Consider the following 20,361-nt stretch of genomic DNA (forward strand, 5'->3'; position numbering starts at 1 on the left):
TTCATAACAAGATAAAAGATTAAACAATAAGATAGATCAGTACATGCATATATATAAATGATAATCGTTTATATTTTTCGTATTTTATTATCATTTATAATATTTTTTCATGTAACTTCTTCCATCAGCGGAATGATACAAAATCCTCTTATATTTAATATTTGAAACTACGCTAGACATTCTTTTGCAGCTAAGGTAGCTAAGAAAAATCATAAATCCGGAAAATTCAATATCAAGCTTCTAATACGATGAGGATCGAGATTTATACAATTATGTAAGGTCGATGTAATAGATTTAAAATATAAATGTTGAATATAGTTTAAAAAGTACTTAGTATTCTGATCGTCAAATAATGAAAATTTAAACTTAAGATGTAACAATTCCTATTTTCCAACATTTAATTATTACTTAGGTTTTTTTTATACAAATAAATTAAATGTAAAGGCGTAATATTTTAATATTGAATTTATTTCATATACAAGTTTAGAATACTGTTATATAAAAGTGATACAAAACTTTTTGATAAATTATTTATACTACGCTTTGAAAGTACTTATAAGTTGTCATTTTAGGGTTGAAATAAGAGGCCGTTTTCAATCCTGAATATTGTACGTTCGCGGTCGATTTCATTTCCTCTTTGGAATGTGGTCACGACTCGTTACAATACGAGGAAGGTATAGCTTAGATGCTTAGATGTGATTCCAAAGTGATTTATATACATCAGAGAATCGAATTATATTATTAAATTAATAACGTTTTTCACGAGAGTAGCACAAACATATATTAATGTTTCTTATAGCATTATATTTAATGCCTGGTATTTTGAAAATATTGTGCGATGACGGTACCATGAAATATTCTTGAGGAAAATGATAACAATAAGTATAAAACAGTTTAAGTGGAAAACTAAATCGGATGAATGATTTAGTAACGTATATAAAGAGATTGAGCGATTAATTTCCACATGTTATATGTATTTATACATTTGTTTACAAATTAAATATGTAGACAATTTACTTATAACACAAGCATTTACTTGTCTACCTTTAGAACAGACGACCGTGTTTCTAGTGTTTAGCAATCGCTTTAAAAACGACATATTTTATAAATGCACAGTTATTTATTAGGGTGGCATAAAATTTAAAGATATAAAATGATACAATCAAAACATATAACCTCGTATATCTTTACTTGCTGAACTACATGTTTTTCATTGCATTTTAATATTGATAAAATTCAAATCAGAAATTTTTAGACCCACAAACTAGTTAACATTCAAGCATACTGCTTTCGATGTAAAGGACGAGTGAGCCGGTAAAATTACAGACAAAAAGGAATATAACAACTTAGTGACGCTTGGCAGAACATTAGCAATGTAAGGAATGGTTAATGCCACTTGTAATGGTAATGTCTATGAGACGAAGAGACCACCGTAGTGCCGTGAATTGTGGACCATTTGCTCGTCTTCGTCCATAGTCTTATCCTATTTAGTTAAAAAGTAATTAGAACTATTTTCCTCTCTGGCTTTATAGCTCTCTAGTGATAATATAACTAACCTTAAATAAAAAACTATAAATAATTTGCAAATGATTCAAAATTCAAATAATAAATAATTTGAAAAAGGCTTATGTGTTAGCTTTTAAATTAGCCTTTATTTTTTAAAGCCCAACTTGTATATGACTTAAACCTTATCACGTTTTTTGGTTAATATATTTTAAGCATTGGTATATTAGTAAATATGACCACTGAAACATAATATACTAAACTTATGTGTTATCCTTATGTACAAAGAAATATATTAATTAGATAAAAACTACGAAGTACGTTACTTACGAGTGAGTATGTTGAGGAAGAAGACTATTTTAACAAAATAGACTTCTTACAATATAAAATGCTTTTAAAAGCCTTGAATAAATAATATTTTGATTTTGGTGTATATTTCTAAGTCAAATTTATTCGTAAAAATAGTTAACAGTCAGTATCAATAGAAATCGTTAAAATCTTCGGTCGATATTATTATAGGTCACGGAGGTCACATAACGAAAGCATAGTAAACTGTTGATATGTCATAACGATGGAATGTAATCAACTCATTAAATATTTAATAGGTTATAATATATGTACTTTTTAAAATTAGAATGTCATTCTCATGATAATAATTTGGTAATTATTTTTACCTGTTTGTTGATTGTTTTTCTTTTGTTCTCATTTTCTTAAATTTATATAAGTCAGGTATTTATTATATAAGTTCGAAACGCTACGTCGGACTATTTCAATTACAGATTATTTCGCCTGTATTGTATATTATTAGTTTGTTGGGTCATCAGCTAATTTATATTAATTGATAGGCAGACTGTCAGGCGCAAGCCTCGGAGCCTTTATTGAAGTATGCAGTCATGTCGCTGTGTTGTTGTGAGTAATGGTACAGGTACATATATTTAATTACTTAGTATCGTAACGTATCGTTAGATAACCATTGATACATAAGTTGAAAAAAAAAACAGATTTAATTTTACACAAATATGAGAATGTAATTTTTACTCTCTAAAGTCGAAAGATGGACAAAAGATGATTGCTTTTGTACCTGACGTTTAACTTACTTATTCTATTACATTCTATTACATTCATAAATTTATTCCTACGTTTAACTATCATTCCACACATGTATCCACGTTTTTATGGCTTAATCGTATCAATTATTAGTACAATCTAATATTTTGTAAGATTTTACCGATATATTATTATAGTCCAATTAAATTATAAATAATTTAAATTAAAGAATACATTGTAAGTAACGTAAGTTCAAATAAATTTCATATATGTTAAATTTTTCGTGCTAGTCGGACGCGAAAGTGTTTTTATTGTTTATACTTTTTTAGTATGTATATGGAATTGTCGTGTATTTGCAGTAAGATTGTTTATTAATTATTTATTAATTAATTTATTCTGAAAATTTTTATGACTTCGCTGCATGTAGTTAACCTAGTTAACTTAGTTAGTGTAACCTAGTTATTAATAAAAGCGCACTCCAAATACAAAACGAATTTCCTTAAAATCTGTGACTTACAAAATCACTACAATGCATTTAGTTTTGAGTGCTTAAAATTATGTAGTTGTTATCCGTCCGCTTCGCCGGCGTAAGTTATAACTTAGTATTCTCGTTTCGAAGATATTAACTCCTAGGTGAGTAAGTCTCGTGGATCAAGACATTCAATTCTAACTGTAATTCTGAAAGTTAAATTATAGATAGATATAAAACTCACTTGTCACGTCTTGAGAGTTGATATTCATAAATCCTCTTTATACGAGTAGCTCATATTTTTAGATTACAGTTAGGAGAAACAGTGATGAGCAAGAGAATAGTAGAAATATGTTTATAACGGGGAACATAAAGAAATATATATGTATATATTTCAAGAAACGTCACAAGTATTTTTATTATTACTAAAGTACGTAATAACTAATAGAAACAAACTATCAAATAAATTATATATTGACGTTATTTTCCTTTCATGAACATTTTAAGGATGATAATAAAAATGAGTTTAGCATTTTTTTGATGATTCGTGTGGCTTCGGGTTTAACCAAATACTGGACCAAAATGTCCGTAGCTCTTCAATATCCTGTTTCTACCTAAGCGAGGCTTTCAAGGTGTCCACGCTTTTACGTGTAGTAGCATATAACCTTTTTCCGTAACATTCTTTCAAATTGAAAAATAAGTTTTGCACCACTTTAGAATTTAGAGCACTATGAAATTAAGCTACCTTTTTGTAATATCCATTGTATTAAATTTAATTATTGGATATAAAGCGTTATCCATAAAAAATATGTTTTATCCATGGAAGAAGTACTACTCCTACCCATAATTATTGAAATAATTCTAAGATGACGTAATAAATATTTTCTCTAATCGCCGTGTATTTTTATTTATTCATACACTTTATTGCACAATTCTTTACTAGCCTATCTCAAAAATTTTATCAAACGAAAGCTTTCAAAATGAAAGTTAAAAAAATCGGAAATTATCATAAAAAGAATAAATAATTTTAATAATAATAACTCATAATGTAATTTATGTAAAATTACATATGAACTATACATACAAATAAAATAAATTAAAATTCTACATTACGTAGCGATAGTTCAATCGAAAAAGGTTGGTCATTTAATTTTTTTCTTTAATTTTCAGTATGTACAGGCGCGCTGCTTTAGCAAACGGCATCTTACAAGACAAACTTTGTTATCGTCATCTTTTTGGTAATTCATACTTTTCTCAGTTACGGAACGGTATGTTGCCCTTAAATTGAGGTAATTTTAAAAATATACTGTAGAAGACTTTGCTTATATTTTTCTGACTTTGCTCTGCGGGTTACCCTTAAATATTTGTGATTATAAATGTATGCGCTGAAGTCATAACTGTACCTTCTTTTTCTTCTATGTTATAAAGTAACCGAGCTCATTAAATTGTTAATCGGCATCTTTAGATAATAATCCGTTTTTTTATACAGTTTCATTAAAAGATATTATAGTTACAATATGATTCGAAGACATTGTGTAAAACTAAAAATAAAAAGACAAAGTAAGGAAAAACAAAATATTTATCTTGTCTGTTTGGCCGTCGGTTACAGCATTTTTCAGGAATCTACATTATACTAGAAAAAACAGTTATAACAGAAATATAAACTGTAACATATGTATAAACGAATTCTGATTTTTGAGGTTGATTTTGGAGCGCACATTAGCAAATTAAAATTATTTATTTTTCTAGAGTATTATCTACGTGGAAAAGATATAAAAAGAAATACAAGTATACACTTTTTACATTTAAATTACAGTTTTTAACATATAAATGAAAATTTTAATATAAAAATGTTTAAATTCCTATGGGAAACTAAATTATTCATAAAGTGAAAATGCACATTTTCACAAAATATAATAAGTATTTAATTTTGTATTTTATCGTTGTTATATACGTTGCCTTTTAATTTTCTAAAATCTTTTTATTTCTTAATGAGGATAACAATACTTGTTATCCTCATTAAGAAATAAAAAGCCTCTATGTTAATTTACTTACTAGTTCGTTTAAATAAACTAATAATTTCAGACTACGGTATATATTTCACTGCCTCGACTGCCTTGTTGGTCTGGGTACTGGTTTCAAATCCCAGGTCGGGTCAATAAAAAGTTAGTTTTTGTGTCGATAATTCTCAATTGCAGCCCGTAGTCTGAGAGTTGGACGTCTGTTTGGATTGCCGTCCTATCGGATTATGAGAGTTAGGCAATAGAGAGTAAATCTGTGTTTGCGCACTCATTATAATATATCCCGAGCAGTTGGCTAATCTCTCTTGAGATTGGCCGCCGTGGCCGAAATCGGTCTGGAGGATTAATATTATAAATTTCAATTTTGTATTACAATAAAAGTGAAAATAATATTTTTTTTTATAGAATTGGAAGGCGGACAAGCATATGGGCCACCTGATGGTAAGTGGTCACCAACGCCCATAGACATTGGCATTGTAAGAAATGTTAACCATCGCTTACATCACCAATGCGCCACCAACCTTGGGAATTAAGATGTTATGTCCCTTGTGTCTGTAATTATTACACTGGCTCACTCACCCTTCAAACCGGAACACAAATTGTTGTGTTCCGGTTTGAAGGGTGACTTGGTATTGACCAAGTACTGCTGTTTTGCGGTAGAATATCTGATGAGTGGGTGGTACCTACCCAGACGATCTTGCACAAAGCTCTACCACCAGTAATAATATATGTTATAACCAAAATTACTTATCTAGACAATAGTGATAAAGAGTCCCAGAGTTGGGAGCTACGTCAGTGAATCTCTGACCTTGGCCATACAAAGGATTTTCACTTTGCTACTACAAAAGACAAATTACCTCAATTTGGGATGTGGTATATAAATAGTTTTGTATTTCAGACCCGACTTCACACGGGTAAAGTTAGATAAATACGAGCTAAGTAGACGTTAGTTATAAAAAATACAATCAATTTATAGATGTGAGCGTGTTGGTGGGCTAATACGTCTTACCGCATCTTTATCCATGTTTTTCTGGTGTGAAACGTGTACAGTTATGATTGGATAGACCAACTCGACCTTTTGCCGTGACAGCAAATGGCATGACACACTCTTATGCCGTCATGCCCTCCCTGCGCCGCCGCTTTCACTCGCTAATACACTCTTGACTTGGGAGCTGGCGAGTTAATTTTTTGGCTTATCTGGTTATCTTATGGCATTATTAATAATGTTGATAGTGTCACAAAACACGTAACGACAAAGCAGGACCGCGTCTGCCACTTTGATATTCAATCGGATAATCATAATTATATACTTCGTTGTCGATATTTTATATATTTTTGATATATTTTTTTGTTTTTTTCGATGTTTTATGTTCTTAACTATCAATGCAAATGATAAGTGTTATAATTTTAACGCTTGTATCTTTGCGTCTGTCTGTGTCTATGTAGCTCCTGAACGGATAAAACGCATCATATATTATCTGTTGCTTATATTATGCGTTGGATAGAATATAATGCATTGGGGCATTATCTGTATTGGTCTACCTTTCCATAACCTGCGTAAATGAATAAATAAATAACCCAAGCACCTTTTATATCGCTTCTTTTTGTTTCGTCAAACTTTCCTTACAGGCTTCTTCATTCATACAAAACATTTCTTCTTGTAATATGACATTCATGTCGCCGTATTACATGTCCATACCCCACCATAAAATAATCGGTTTCCTTGCTGTATCGAAGGTTCCTCGTTCTTTCTATCTTCCTCTTACGTACTCATTTCGTATTCTATCTGTTCTTGTCACTCTTCACATCCATTTCAACAATAACATCTCAGCTGAATGCGTCGCCTTTCATCCGTGTCACGCGTTTATTCAAATACATCTTATAATATGAATAAAACTACTAGTTAAAATCGCATGTTAAACGGTGGTTTTTATACGCAAAAACATTTTTTTTATTTAAAAAAGGTAAGCAAACTGATAAATGAGCCATCTGATGTCACCATCGCACATTGGTAGTGTAGGAAAAATTAATCATCCCTTACATCGTCGATACGCTATCGACCTTGGAAATTAAAATGGGCAAACTCACTATTCAAACCAGAATAAAACAATAATATATTGATGTTTGGCGATGGAATATTTTATGTATGGATAAGCTGCACAAAACCCTACTACCAAATGAACAGTGTTAATATTGTGTTTATTTTAATCAGTATGCTGTTTGAAATTTTTTTTTCTTATTTTAAAACAAATTCTAATGGTTTCTACGATTTATATTAAAAAAAATACGTGTTATAAGAAAATAATTTGACGGGCCGGTTGGCGTGGTTGGTAGATACTTGTCTTTCACGCCGAAGGTTGTGGGTTCGATTCCCACTCAGGACAGACATTTGTGTGCATGAACATGTCTGTTTGTCCTGAGTCTGGGTGTAGTTATCTATATAATTATGCATTTACAAAAGAAAAGTAGTATATGTAGTATATCAGTTGTCTGGTTTCCATAGTACAAGCTCTGCTTAGTTTGGGATCAGATGGCCGTGTGTGAATAATGTCCCAGGACATTATTATTATTATTAATTTGAACAAGAAAACATATTGTATTTACTTTAATACAATATATATAATTTATATCTTAAAAATATGCGCACTCAAACATATATTATATTTCATGTCTGTACTGTACATGTCGGATAGTTAATAAAAGTAGTATATACTATTATTGTATAATGTTTAGGTACGGTTGTAATTTTTATACGTTATTGGAAATGAAGCTTATTATTTTATCAGAAGCAAATTAAATATATTGAATCTTAAATAAACAGCATTTATGTGAACATTGTCGTCATTTAAATATATTTTTATGATATTAGGAATACTTAGAGCGTATTCAAATCTGAGTAATGTTATTAATTACCAGTCTTGACCGTGTATAATATCTCCATCTACAGTACAGTACAGTAACAGCCTGTTAATGTCCCACTGCTGAGCTAAGGCCTCCTCTCCCATTTGAGGAGAAGGTTTGGAGCTTATTCCACCACGCTGCTCCAATGCGGGTTGGTAGAATTCACATGTGGCAGAATTTCAATGAAATTAGACACATGCAGGTTTCCTCACGATGTTTTCCTTCACCGTTAAGCACGAGATGAATTATAAACACAAATTAAGCACATGAAAATTCAGTGGTGCTTGCCCAGGTTTGAACCCACGATCATCGGTTAAGATTCACGCGTTCTTACCACTAGGCCATCTCGGCTTTTATATCTCCATCTATTCCGGCTCTATTACTTAAAATCAGATAATGATAATTAGTTCTCTTAGCTCAGATATGACTGCAAATATAGATAATAATAACATTTACCTAAAATAAATCCTACGATTAAATAGACCTAGGTTAGTTTATTTTTCTAATGTTGGACATAGGTTATATTGTATGTTAAATTGTATTGTCTTAGAAGTTCATACGGTCTGCTTTAATTAAAATAAAGATTTTACGTTTAATCTAGTAAGTATAAGTATGAGTAGTTAATTTCTATATATTGAACTTTTGTCATTCTTGAACTGCTCGGCCTGTTCAATGTTTGTATAAAGTGACTGTAGCGCTTAATTTAAATTCAGGAAAGAATCATTAAAATCCCAAGAGGTTAATTTGTTTTTACAATCTTTCGCTTTGCGTTGAAAGGAAATAGTGTTAAAAATTTGCATGTGAGGGAAATTTATGAGCCACTTACAAGTATATTAGTTTAACCGTAGAGGCGCGGCTTGGTATATTAAGCTTGGAAACCTTTTCCTTAACGGAAGTAAAATCTTTGCCAAAAGTGTATAATATTATTACTAGTGAATAAAGAAAGGTGTACTATAATATAAGAATAAATACAAGAGTACTATGCAGCAGTCTATTAAGCTATTTTTTTAAAGAATAGGAAGGCGGACGAGCATATGGGACACCTGATGGTAAGTGCTCACCAACGCCCATGCTTACATCATCAATGCGCCATCAACCTTGGGAACTAAGATGTTATGTCCCTTGTGCACAGGCACAAGGGACATAACATCTTAGTTCCCAAGGTTAGATCATCATTAAACAAAATTGTTAGTTGAACATCGTTGGCGAGGAATCCACGCCTGGATTTGAAAATTATGTAAACCAGTATAGTTTCAAGATATTTGAAAGATATTAATTTATTCATGAAATTATATAGATATAAATAATTCATTATTAATAATAGCTGATTTTAAAAGAAATGGACGCAAAATTCAATAAATAAAATATGAACAAAGTTGTTACAGTTTTTTGAGAATACAAATAAAAGTAAACGAAGCGCTCCTCTCGAATTTATTTTCACTAAAGTAGAAAATACAGTTGCGGTAAAATATCAAAAAATCACAAGCAAACAATCCCGCGTGAATTGTAAATAAACGTATGCAAACATTGCTTTATTTTTGTTGTTTGTAGATATCATTTTACTTTAGCCATGTGACTAGTTCTCACTATAGATTGTATTCCTAAAAACTATTTTTTAATTGTACAACAATACGATCAGTATCGTGGCAAACGACCACGCCATAACGAGTCCGTCTACCAAGTGTCAATGTATCTTGTCACATACTCAACGGTATTCCATGGGTGTTCTTTCAAACAAGTCATATATTTAGCAAATTGGGTTCAAATTACAAAGTAAGCAATAGTTGTACGGAATTTTTTTTATATATGTATAAGTATTTAAACCACCTAAAGCCAAGCCTTATGCTGCGTAACTTTGGTGGTGTGGATATCAGTCGCCTGCATGAAAATGCATCCAAAATCGACTGGTCAGTAGTGTTGGCTGCGGATACAGTTGATGAACGGGTTGCAATTTTTAATTCCTTATTGACACAATTATATGACACTCATGCTCCCATTCGTCCTGTACGCCTAAAACATCGGCCTGCTCCCTGGCTTACCGATGAATTCAAAAGACTACAACATCGTAAGAACTTAGCCAAAGCAAAATATAAGTTGAACCCTACAGACAAAAACCGCGAGAAATATAGAAATATTCGGAATCGCTGCAACATGCAATGTAGAGATCAACAACGACGCCATATTCATCGGTCCTTAACCGACAATGATCCTTCTAAAGTGTGGAAATTTCTTGAAACACTTGGAATTGGGAAAGCACGCCAAGAACTAAATTTAAATAATCTGGATATAAATCATCTTAACAAGCATTTCTCGTCTTCTGATACCATAGATGGTGCGACGAAAACAAGCACCATTAGAAATATTTCAGCGTCTTCTACTCCCAATATTCCTTCTTTCTCTTTTAGTCAGTTTACTGTATGTGATGTTAAGAAGAACATTTTAGACATCAACTCTGATGCCGTGGGTTCGGATTGCATTAGCCGTAAAATGATTATTCCCATTATTGTAGCTCCTATCATCACATCTATCTACAACTTGTCGATAGAATCCTGTACATTTCCTACGATCTGGAAAGATGCTCAAATAATCCCTGTACCTAAAAAGTCCAATCCGAATAGTTACTCCGAATTTCGTCCAATATCGATCCTTCCTTTCTTGTCAAAAGTATTTGAGCGTCTTATATATCAACAAATGACTCCCTTTCTATCCAAAAATAACCTTATGAATCCTTTCCAAACCGGTTTCCGTTGTGGTCATAGTACGGCTACTGCCCTCGTTCAAATAACGGACGACATCAGACTTGGTATGGACAACCAACTGATTACAGTGTTAGCACTGCTGGATTTCAGTAATGCATTTAGCACTGTAGATTTTGACATTTTACTAGCTATACTACGTTCTCTTAACATATCTCCTAAGGTGACTGATTGGTTTCAGTGTTACTTGCGAGGGCGTCGGCAGCGCGTATACACTAATGGTCGTAACTCAGACTGGTGTATGCTAAGCGCTGGCGTCCCGCAAGGTGGCGTGTTGTCTCCTTTATTATTTTCTATATTCATTTCCTCTATCACTAATCACATTTCTTCTCTCTACCACTTGTACGCAGATGATCTCCAAATATATTCACAAACTCAATTTAGCGGGTTCTCGGACACCATTGATTTAATAAACGAAGATTTGATGCACATAAGTCAATGGAGTAAATCTTATGGTCTGAGAGTTAATCCCACTAAAACAAAGGTGATTATCATTGGTAGCCCGAGACTTATTTCACGGATTGAGTGAAAACAATTACCACCCGTCCTTTTTGATGGCATCTGCATACCAATCTGTGAAACAGCAAAAAATCTCGGCGTTATCTTTGATAGGCACCTTTCTTGGACACCTCAAATAAATGAGGTTAGTAAAAAAATATTCTTTTCCATTGGCTCACTGAGAAGATTGAAAAACTTTCTACCCATTCCAACTAAAGTTACGCTAGCACAATCTCTCCTTCTACCGATTCTTGACTATGCTGACACTTGTTACACTAACTTAAGTGAGGAGCAATTAAACAAACTTGAGCGATTACAAAACCTATGTATACGGTTCATATTTGGTTTGCGGAAATATGATCATGTTTCCGAATATCGCCAAAAACTCAAGTGGCTCCCTATTCGCCTTCGCAGGAATTCTCACATTTTATCTCTTCTCTATTCTATTCTTTTTAATCCAGCGACACCCTTCTATCTTAAAGAGCGTTTCAATCTCCTAAGGGAGACTCATAAGCGCGCTCTTCGCTCGAATGAAAATTTAATTCTCTCCATTCCTTCTCACTCTTCTTCCTACTATTCTAAGTCCTTCACAGTTGAAGCTTCTCGACTTTGGAACTCATTATCCTTAGCTACAAGGCGCGCACAGTCATTGGCCGTTTTTAAAAGTATGATTAAGGACTTTTACCTGTCGCATTATTAATACTAAGCAGTCGTTGTCGTTGTTAATTTTTTGTTTTGTTATATCTCCTATTTTTATTATATATATATTATGTATTTATTTATATATGTATTTATTATAGTATATATATATATGTATATTTATATTATATATAATAGTAGTGTAGTATATATATGTATGTATGTATTATGTATGTAGTAGTGTATGTAGTATATAGATAAACTGGCTTGTACCCTTCCCATTTATAAATATTATGATCCTCTGCCCAAAGGTTGCCTGGAAGAGATCGCTGCTTAGCGATAAGGCCGCCTGTTGCACCTCATGCAACTTTTTTGTTTAAAAATTGTAATTTTTAGTTTTAAGTTTGGGTGCAATAAAGTGTCAATAAATAAATAAATAAATAAATAAATAAAGCATTAAAAGTATTTCAAACAAATTGAGTTACTTAAATTAAACAATTGTTATTTTTTAATTCACCGATGTATCTGAAAATACTATACTGAATTATACTAATATTTTATACATAATATTTTATTTATTGTTATATAACGTGTAGATACAAAGTTTTAGTTTGTCTAATATAATTTTACCACCTCATTTTAGCCATAAACACCTTGAAAGCATAAGCTGTCATAATTTGAAGTAATAAGTGAAAAAAGGGGTAAGAAACAAACAAAATTTACATCTTTGTAAAAATTATTGCTTTATCCGTGCTGTACGCACGAGCATTTTCCAGGAAAAGTCATTGTCCGATTCAAAAACCTATCTGTATGCAAAAGTCATCCGTTGTTCTTTGAAAAACTGAAAAAATAAAATTTTCCGATCATAAAATTATACGACATTTGAGTAATTTTTTTAAAAGTTAAAATCGTTTATATTTCCAATATTAATATATTTCCTAATATCGTTACCGTTTCTTCAGAAAAAATAGTTTATATTATTACACTGGTGTTGAAAAGATTGCTATCAGTTTAAAATATCACACGCGATTGCTCAATGGTACCTTTGTACCATTGAGCAATCGTTTTCCTTTGAAAATGTATATCGATGTGAAAGTCGGTGGTTCCATTTTATTCCATTTTCCATAAATAATCACTTAGAGAAACAAGTGACGAATTTCTTAATTATATAGAATGTATGGTAACGACATTACGTGAAATATCCACAAGTGACTAGGTTCCTAGGTTTCACCTTTATTCCACTTTCAGGTGTGGAAGTCTACGCCAAATTATAACCAATTCAATAAAAAAGGAAATATGAAAGTCGTACATAAACGATGAAGATATCGCGTAAACATATACACAAAAATAAATTAGTAAATTGATAACCTTCTTTTATATCGGTTATAAATATTACGAGAACGTACGTTGGGATGTTTCACAGCCTATGAAAATCGTTTTAGTTTATTCTGATTGACATGTTTGATGTGGAGTTTTGTGTCCCGCGGGATTATTTTATTAAAGTAATGGAGTTTGGGTACTCTGTTATACTAATCGATACTTCGTCCAAGGTGTGAAAATATTTAACTAGTACGTTTTCAGCCAACAATAACTTCGTAGCTATATAAAGTCTTTCTTTTATAAAGTTTATCCGATTTCCTTTATAAAATAACTTAACCTTTTTCAATTATCTTTAAATTAAAAAAAATATGTATAGTTCTTGGAATAAATTATAGTTTCATTTAAATGCTTTTTAAAAATAGCTTATCTATTAAGAAAATGTATTGCCGAAGAATAATGCTTAGTTTAATCTTAATGTGCAACAACATAGGGCATAAACTTTAGCAGAAATAACAGGCATTTACTAGTAAGCTTAGCGAACCCAATATTATTTATAAATAATTAAAATTAAATAATACATGAATCACTGGACCATGAAATGACTCGTTATAAAATGTATGTAATATTCGGTTATTATAAAATTAAATTCAATTTATTTTAATAAGCTCTCGAACTGAATATTTTACTATAATGCGTATTTAAAGTCTATAGTTACAATAAAAATTTAGTAATATTTTAGGCCTTATATTGTATGTATATGTATTCTAATAAATATTTTATCGTTATCGGTACGGTATCGTTTACTAATATTTTTTTGTTACAGGTTTATATAAACGCAGAGACGAACATTACAATATCTTTATTTTGAACAGTGAAATTTACGCACTAATAAAGTGTTACATTGTAATTTACGTGCTTGACTATTAATTGAATATAAACGTAAAGTAAACGTAGGGATGTCCGCTTGTGTGGTGGAAGAGGGTCGAGATGAGGGCGGCGGTTGCGTAGAGTCGAATGAGTGCGATGTGACCGAGCGCCCTCGCCGCGAGGTGCTATTAGGCGCCCGAGGCCGACGTGCCTGCTCTGAGCAGGGTCCACAGCAATCTCATTACATGCGTAAGTGTTTATCGATAAATTTATTATTTTTAAATAAGTTATTTCTTTTGAAATTATTCAAGAGATTTCCATAAGTTAAGACAAAATATTCTCCAACTTCTTTTTCTCGTTAAGGTTTTTTGATTTTTTTTAATGACAACTTAAATTTTTGAATAAAATAAACAATTTATTATGACATATCGTCATAAATCGATTTATAAATTTACTCTTAATCATTCAAGTCACTCTTTATCTTAAGTATTATTTAAAAGCTTAATAACTAACATGTTGAAGGAACATATTACATGTCATCTAGTCTATTGCGCTAAATTTGTTAAATGTAATTGTGATTCTGCTTTATATCAAGGCCCTAAGGTAATTTACATATAAAAAGGCGATAAAGGCCTGCGACAACAGAGATCAAAAGGTTGAGAACAGGTCGTGTTTTCATTGACATCTTTTGAAATTTATCGTTCTTTTTTGCGTGGAGTGGTTATTTTAAAATTGTAAAAATATATAAAATTTTATATTTTTCTATAATACTATACGTGTTTTAGTTTGCGTAAGTTATAAATATGTGTACACAAAGAACTATTAGTCTTTGCGTAAGCTAATAAATAAATTTGATGTAAATATATTTATAAAATAATTTTAAGATAACGTTTTTGGCTAAATAATTAAGTTCAATTATAGTTACATGTATTGAACATATATTTTTAAATACATACTATCTATTTAATATTAACTTAACCAAACATAAATAAATAAATTAACATTTATTATATACAATTAAATATATATTTTATTTAAATTTAATCTTTGTTACTTAAAAATGGCGTCTCCTTTAAAAGCGTCCTGGTAACAAGAAATGTATGATTTTTTTTTTTATATAAATAAATCGTCATCAGCTTAAAACATTTTGTTATGTTTATTTTTTTTATTTTAATTTATTATAGTGTGTTTATAATATTTAACTTAAAAAGAAAACATTTTAGAAGACTATTAATGAGGAAGATTTTTATACGTCATATGGAGATTTCCACGTGTTAATTTCCTTCACCGCCGTGCATGATATGATTTATAAATACAAATTAAGCTCATAAAAATTCAGGTGTTGTTGAAATCCACGTGTGCTATCCATTTTGTCGTCACCGCTCTTACTGGAAAATAATTATTAAAATTATAAAAATAGGATTCAATTATTGACTCACAAAGTGACTAGTATAAATTTTTTAAGCAAACAGAAGAAAAAATAAACGACCTTTTTCTCTCGTAGAATAAAAGTTACCTAACAACCCCATTTCAAGTTTTTACCATGAATGTTTGTTCCATAACGATGTGGGAAAGAATTATCATAAAAACAGGAACGAAAATGGTACACGTGCTAAAAATTATATTTGTTTATCTGTTTAATTGCTTTTTTGGTTCTGTCTATTGGTGACGTACTTACAGTTGAGTATAATCTGACTTCGACTTGGTTAATATTTGTAGTTATTCGCTTAGGAAATAGGTTTCTAAATTTGGGGCATATTAAGTGACTTTAAATTATTGTTTTCTATTTAATTTATAAACTACTTCATGAGTGAGTAAGCTATTTCATTTATTATATTGTTCAGCTCTGCCGAAGCTAAATATATTATTTAAAATGGATAATAAATAAATAACGTAAGTTTAAAATGTAATCACTTAATGTTATTCGCAGAACCTGGTACGGCGCATTTATGGGGTGCTAACAGTGGACGTCGAGGTTGGAGTCGCAAGCGAACTTCCGCACCTCAGATGGGCAATACTCAGGGCTCCATGCCCCGCGTGGGCCTTGTGCTACGTTCGAGACGCAGTTGGCCTGTCGCACCACAGTCATACCGCAGGTAAGCGTAAAATTTAATTCTTATAAAGATTAAACATCTCAGACTACTGAAAAAAGTCGGTGTTTTCTAAGTTAAAATAAAAGCCTTCCCTTAATACCGTTTAGGTTAAATGCTTAAATTACTCGACTAATGGAAGAGTATAAGTAAAGTTACAACAATACAACATTTCTTTCGTCCATAGTCTTCGTCGTAAGCCTGCGTAATATTTGTTAAGTCTCATAATTTTTGTTTAAATGTTTCTTTTATTTGGTTAAAAAGACTGGGTAATATATTTATACTTACTAGTATTAAATAAGCTCGACTGACTTTTCTCAAAAATTCTAGATATTTTTCGCCAAAAAGACTTATTCTAGTAACCTAAATATTATGAATTTTCAAGTCTTATTTTTTACAATGATAAACGGTACCGGCATATCGAAGAAGACAATATGAAACTGTAAGGGCAAGGTAATGACGCCAAAGGAATACGTGCGATTTATTGCGAGCACTATGCTGAGAAATCGTAATTTGACTTCTTCCGCGAAAAAACTAAGCTTTAAGAAGTAAGTAAGCACCAAACCATAAGAAGACTAAATGGGATATTTATTTGCTCTTATCTGCTACAGGATGGCACTAAAGTAGCTCAATTATGCTAGCGCAATCGAAACTGGGATGATGATATGTGAAGAACATTACTATTATATATACTAGGTGGTAGGCCTTTGTGCAGGCTCGGTTGAGTAGGTCCACTCATCAGGGGAGTACCCACTCATCAGATATTGATGACGCGGGTAGTTTTAACAAAATGAATTGAGTAATATTCAATTTAACTACGGTATACGGTAGGTAGAAAAATTGAGGTTTTATTTTGTTCAACAATGTTAGTTTTAATCGAATGTTCTAAAAAATCCAAGCAATTTGTACATTTTTATTGAGTTTTTTCTGTTTAAATTTCCTAAAATGAAAATGTTAAAAATTATTGCTTTACTTCAATCTAACAATTAAATCTCATAGAAAACTATTTCTGTAAAAATAGGTCACGCAATAGTTTCACTTTAAAAACTTTTGAGATCGATACTAAATGGTATACTAAATAACTTATATATTGCAAATAACTTGCAACTTCTTTTAACTATTAAGTAGCAAATTTTTCAGTACTTGTCTTAAATGACACTGATATCTAGTCAAAATAACTTTTTTGTAAACTAGATTTTATTCAATCTATGTACCAAAATAAATGCAATTTAATAGATTGTCATCAGGACTATGCACGTGTGTAAAATTACAAAAATAGAGTAATAAAGCAAGCTTATACAAATAGAGTAATTTATAAATAATATTTTTAATAGGAGGTTTTAGAACGACGTATTCAGGTTTTAGAGAAAAAAAAATCCTACTAATTAACTAATATTAGTGAGTTCGTGATAAAGCTGCCAAACTGCTATAGTAGATATCTTCTAAGGTATATTTATAGCAATTTAAGTTAGCTTATTACTTGAGTTAATTTTTTAGGCAACTGTATGCTGCTTTAAGTAAGTAAGTAGAGTAATTATTTACTTTAAAAGCATTCCTTTTGTTATTTAGAACCTAGTAAATAGCTTATAAAACAATAATAATACGCCTGGGCCTATATTTGCAAAAAAAAATTTAAATCACTATTTAATTTATTTTTATTAGAATGAATACTCCGTGACAAATGCTATGAATTAAAGATATGTAGAAGGTGGCGAAGTGAACGTTAATGTGAGCTACATTACTATATAAGAAGAAAGAATTGCTGAACTGATTTCGACCAAAAATCCCTTTAAATATTGATGTAGTTTAACCAACCAAAAACGTTAGTCTTATTTATCGTTGAATGTACATAAAAAAACATACGATTCTATCATATAACTTCCTAGATTTTGTAGTCAGTTAAATAAATTATATTAATGCTTTTGAATGAAAAACAGTTATCGAATAGAAATTATAATTTAATAATTGATAAACATGAAACTACAAGTATCAAAATTGCAACGTTGCCAACGATTGTCGGCGTAAACGTCCTTGTAAATAGTAAACGGAGAGTGCGGCCTACCTATTAAACTAAAGGAATGCCGCCTTTCACGCTGTCCTTACTATTACTTACGGCGGTAATTTTGTTAACAATACATCTTATCTAAAATATTTAGACTTAAGATCGAAAATATAATCTAGATTTGTTTTAAGGCGTGCCAATAATAACTTAGCATTTATATTGATGTTCATATTTATTATTCTAACAATCAATGCAACATTTTTTTATGTTATATAGGTAGTTAGACGGGCAAATGGGCCACCTGATGTTAAGTGGTCACCACTGCCCATGGACTTTGGCGATGTAAGAAATATTAACCACTTTTTTACAATGCCAATGCGACACCTTGGGAACGAGAATGTTATGCCCCTTGTCCCTGTTTTTACACTGGCTCAGTCATCCTTCAAACCGGAACGCAACAACACTAAATATTGCTGTTTACTGATAGAATATCTGATAAGTGGGTGGTACCTATCCAGACGGGCTTGCACAAAGCCCTACCACCTAGAAAACCCTAGCACCTACATTTTGCCAATTTAATGTCGTTTTTATTTTACTTTACTTAATATTTTATTTTACTTCATTTCTCCAATAATAGTGATTTTATAAAAAAAAAGTTCAATCAATGCGGAAAAGGTAATTAAATTACTCAGAGTGAACGAAGTCTAGAAAACGACTAATTCACTTTTAGGTTCCGGGTAATGAAATAATACCCCTTGCCCATGTTACCGTGTCAAAGTAAAATTCACAATTTGAAATTGGATTGTTTTAGAAACTAATAAAATCATGATGAAAAGAAAAGGTTTCGTGTCGGCACTTTTTCTTGTGATAAAATCTCCTTATAAAAAAGGTTTGATAAATGTAGCTTATTTTTTGCTCATTTAAATAAAAATTACACACTATTTCATTTTAATTACTAGTATAATATGAAATTAGTTTCACTCTTGTGTGAAAATAAATAGTTTAAAAAAACTACGTGTGTGAAAAATGACATATCTGTGATTTAATGTCGTTATAGAGACCTGGATTGAAGATCGATGTATCAATTGGCACATATCGTAAAATGATGTCTCGTATATCTCCTAAATGTGTATTACTATTTTACTCTTCTTATTTTCGCCAAATTTCTCTAGCTTTTTATGTAATAATTATTTTATTAAACCTGGTTTAGTAAAAACTAAGCTTATTATCAGTTGTTTCGAGTGCGAACGCGGGTCAATGAGGTCACGCGCGTCGTCGCGTTAGTGATTACAAGCAGTATTCGTTAGATATCGCGACGCGCTATCACTTTATACATTGTTTATATATTGATTTTTGTTAGTTCATTATTTAAATTTGTGGATTCATTATAATAATTTCGTTATATTTATAATTAAATTATAATTAATTGGTTGTTTGAAACGATTAATTACAATCACATTAACATTAAGTAGTTTATATTAATATAATTGAAATATCGCGTGAAGCACTTGCTAAAATAAAAATAAAACTATTTCTACACGAAATATATTAAAATTATAGGCTTATCGACTAAAGTTCTACTACTACTCGATCTAAAGTTTTTCTTGTAACTTTGAATTACTGTTTATTATTGATAAGCAAAGTTTTACTTATAGTTAATTCTGTAATCATCACCCTTTCGTTTGTAACTTATCTTTGTAAACTTAGGTTTAAATATATATTATATTTAAAAACTCATAAGGGCTCTTCAAATATTTTAATGAATGTTAATAAAGTTTGTTTTGCTTTTAAAAATGCCCGTTTTTTTTTCAACCGTGCTAAAGTGAATTTTAGAAGATAAATATGAAGTTGTAAGTTTAGAAAAATCAAAACATGAACTAAAAATACAGTGGTAATTTATTTTGAAGTAGTTAGTGTCAAATATTTTTTATCTTTTACAATAATTAATGTTAACACACATTTTGTTTATTTGGCGATTCATTAGTTCAACTTAAAAAAGTATGGTTGTATTATCAGCAAACAATACAATATCACAAATACCATTCTCCATACTCGCGAAACAGGAGATTATTCATATCCCACATAAAATATTGAAACCGATTCTTTTTGAACACTCACATTTAGCAAAGACCATATATTTTGGACCCTATATTGGTAGGGCTTTGTGCTAGACCATCTGGATAGGTACCATTCACTCATCAGATATTCTTCCGCTAAGGAGTATTACCTAGTATTGTTGCGTTCCGGT

At 31.0% G+C, this 20,361-nt stretch overlaps 1 protein-coding gene across 1 annotated transcript in view; it reads left to right on the forward strand.

Moving 5' to 3' along the window:
• Positions 1 to 14,095: 14,095 nt before the first annotated feature.
• LOC126768474 (cAMP-specific 3',5'-cyclic phosphodiesterase) overlaps positions 14,096 to 20,361 on the forward strand; it is a 341,168-nt gene continuing 334,902 nt past the window's right edge. Inside the window, exons 1-2 of the mRNA XM_050486608.1 lie at positions 14,096 to 14,270; positions 15,952 to 16,117. Coding sequence (XP_050342565.1) covers positions 14,111 to 14,270; positions 15,952 to 16,117 — 326 coding nt within the window. The 5' untranslated portion in view covers positions 14,096 to 14,110. The remainder of the gene's footprint in view (positions 14,271 to 15,951; positions 16,118 to 20,361) is intronic.

The sequence above is a fragment of the Nymphalis io genome, chromosome 5 (assembly GCF_905147045.1).
Source record: "Nymphalis io chromosome 5, ilAglIoxx1.1, whole genome shotgun sequence".
In the NCBI taxonomy this organism is placed as follows: Eukaryota; Metazoa; Arthropoda; class Insecta; order Lepidoptera; family Nymphalidae; genus Nymphalis; species Nymphalis io.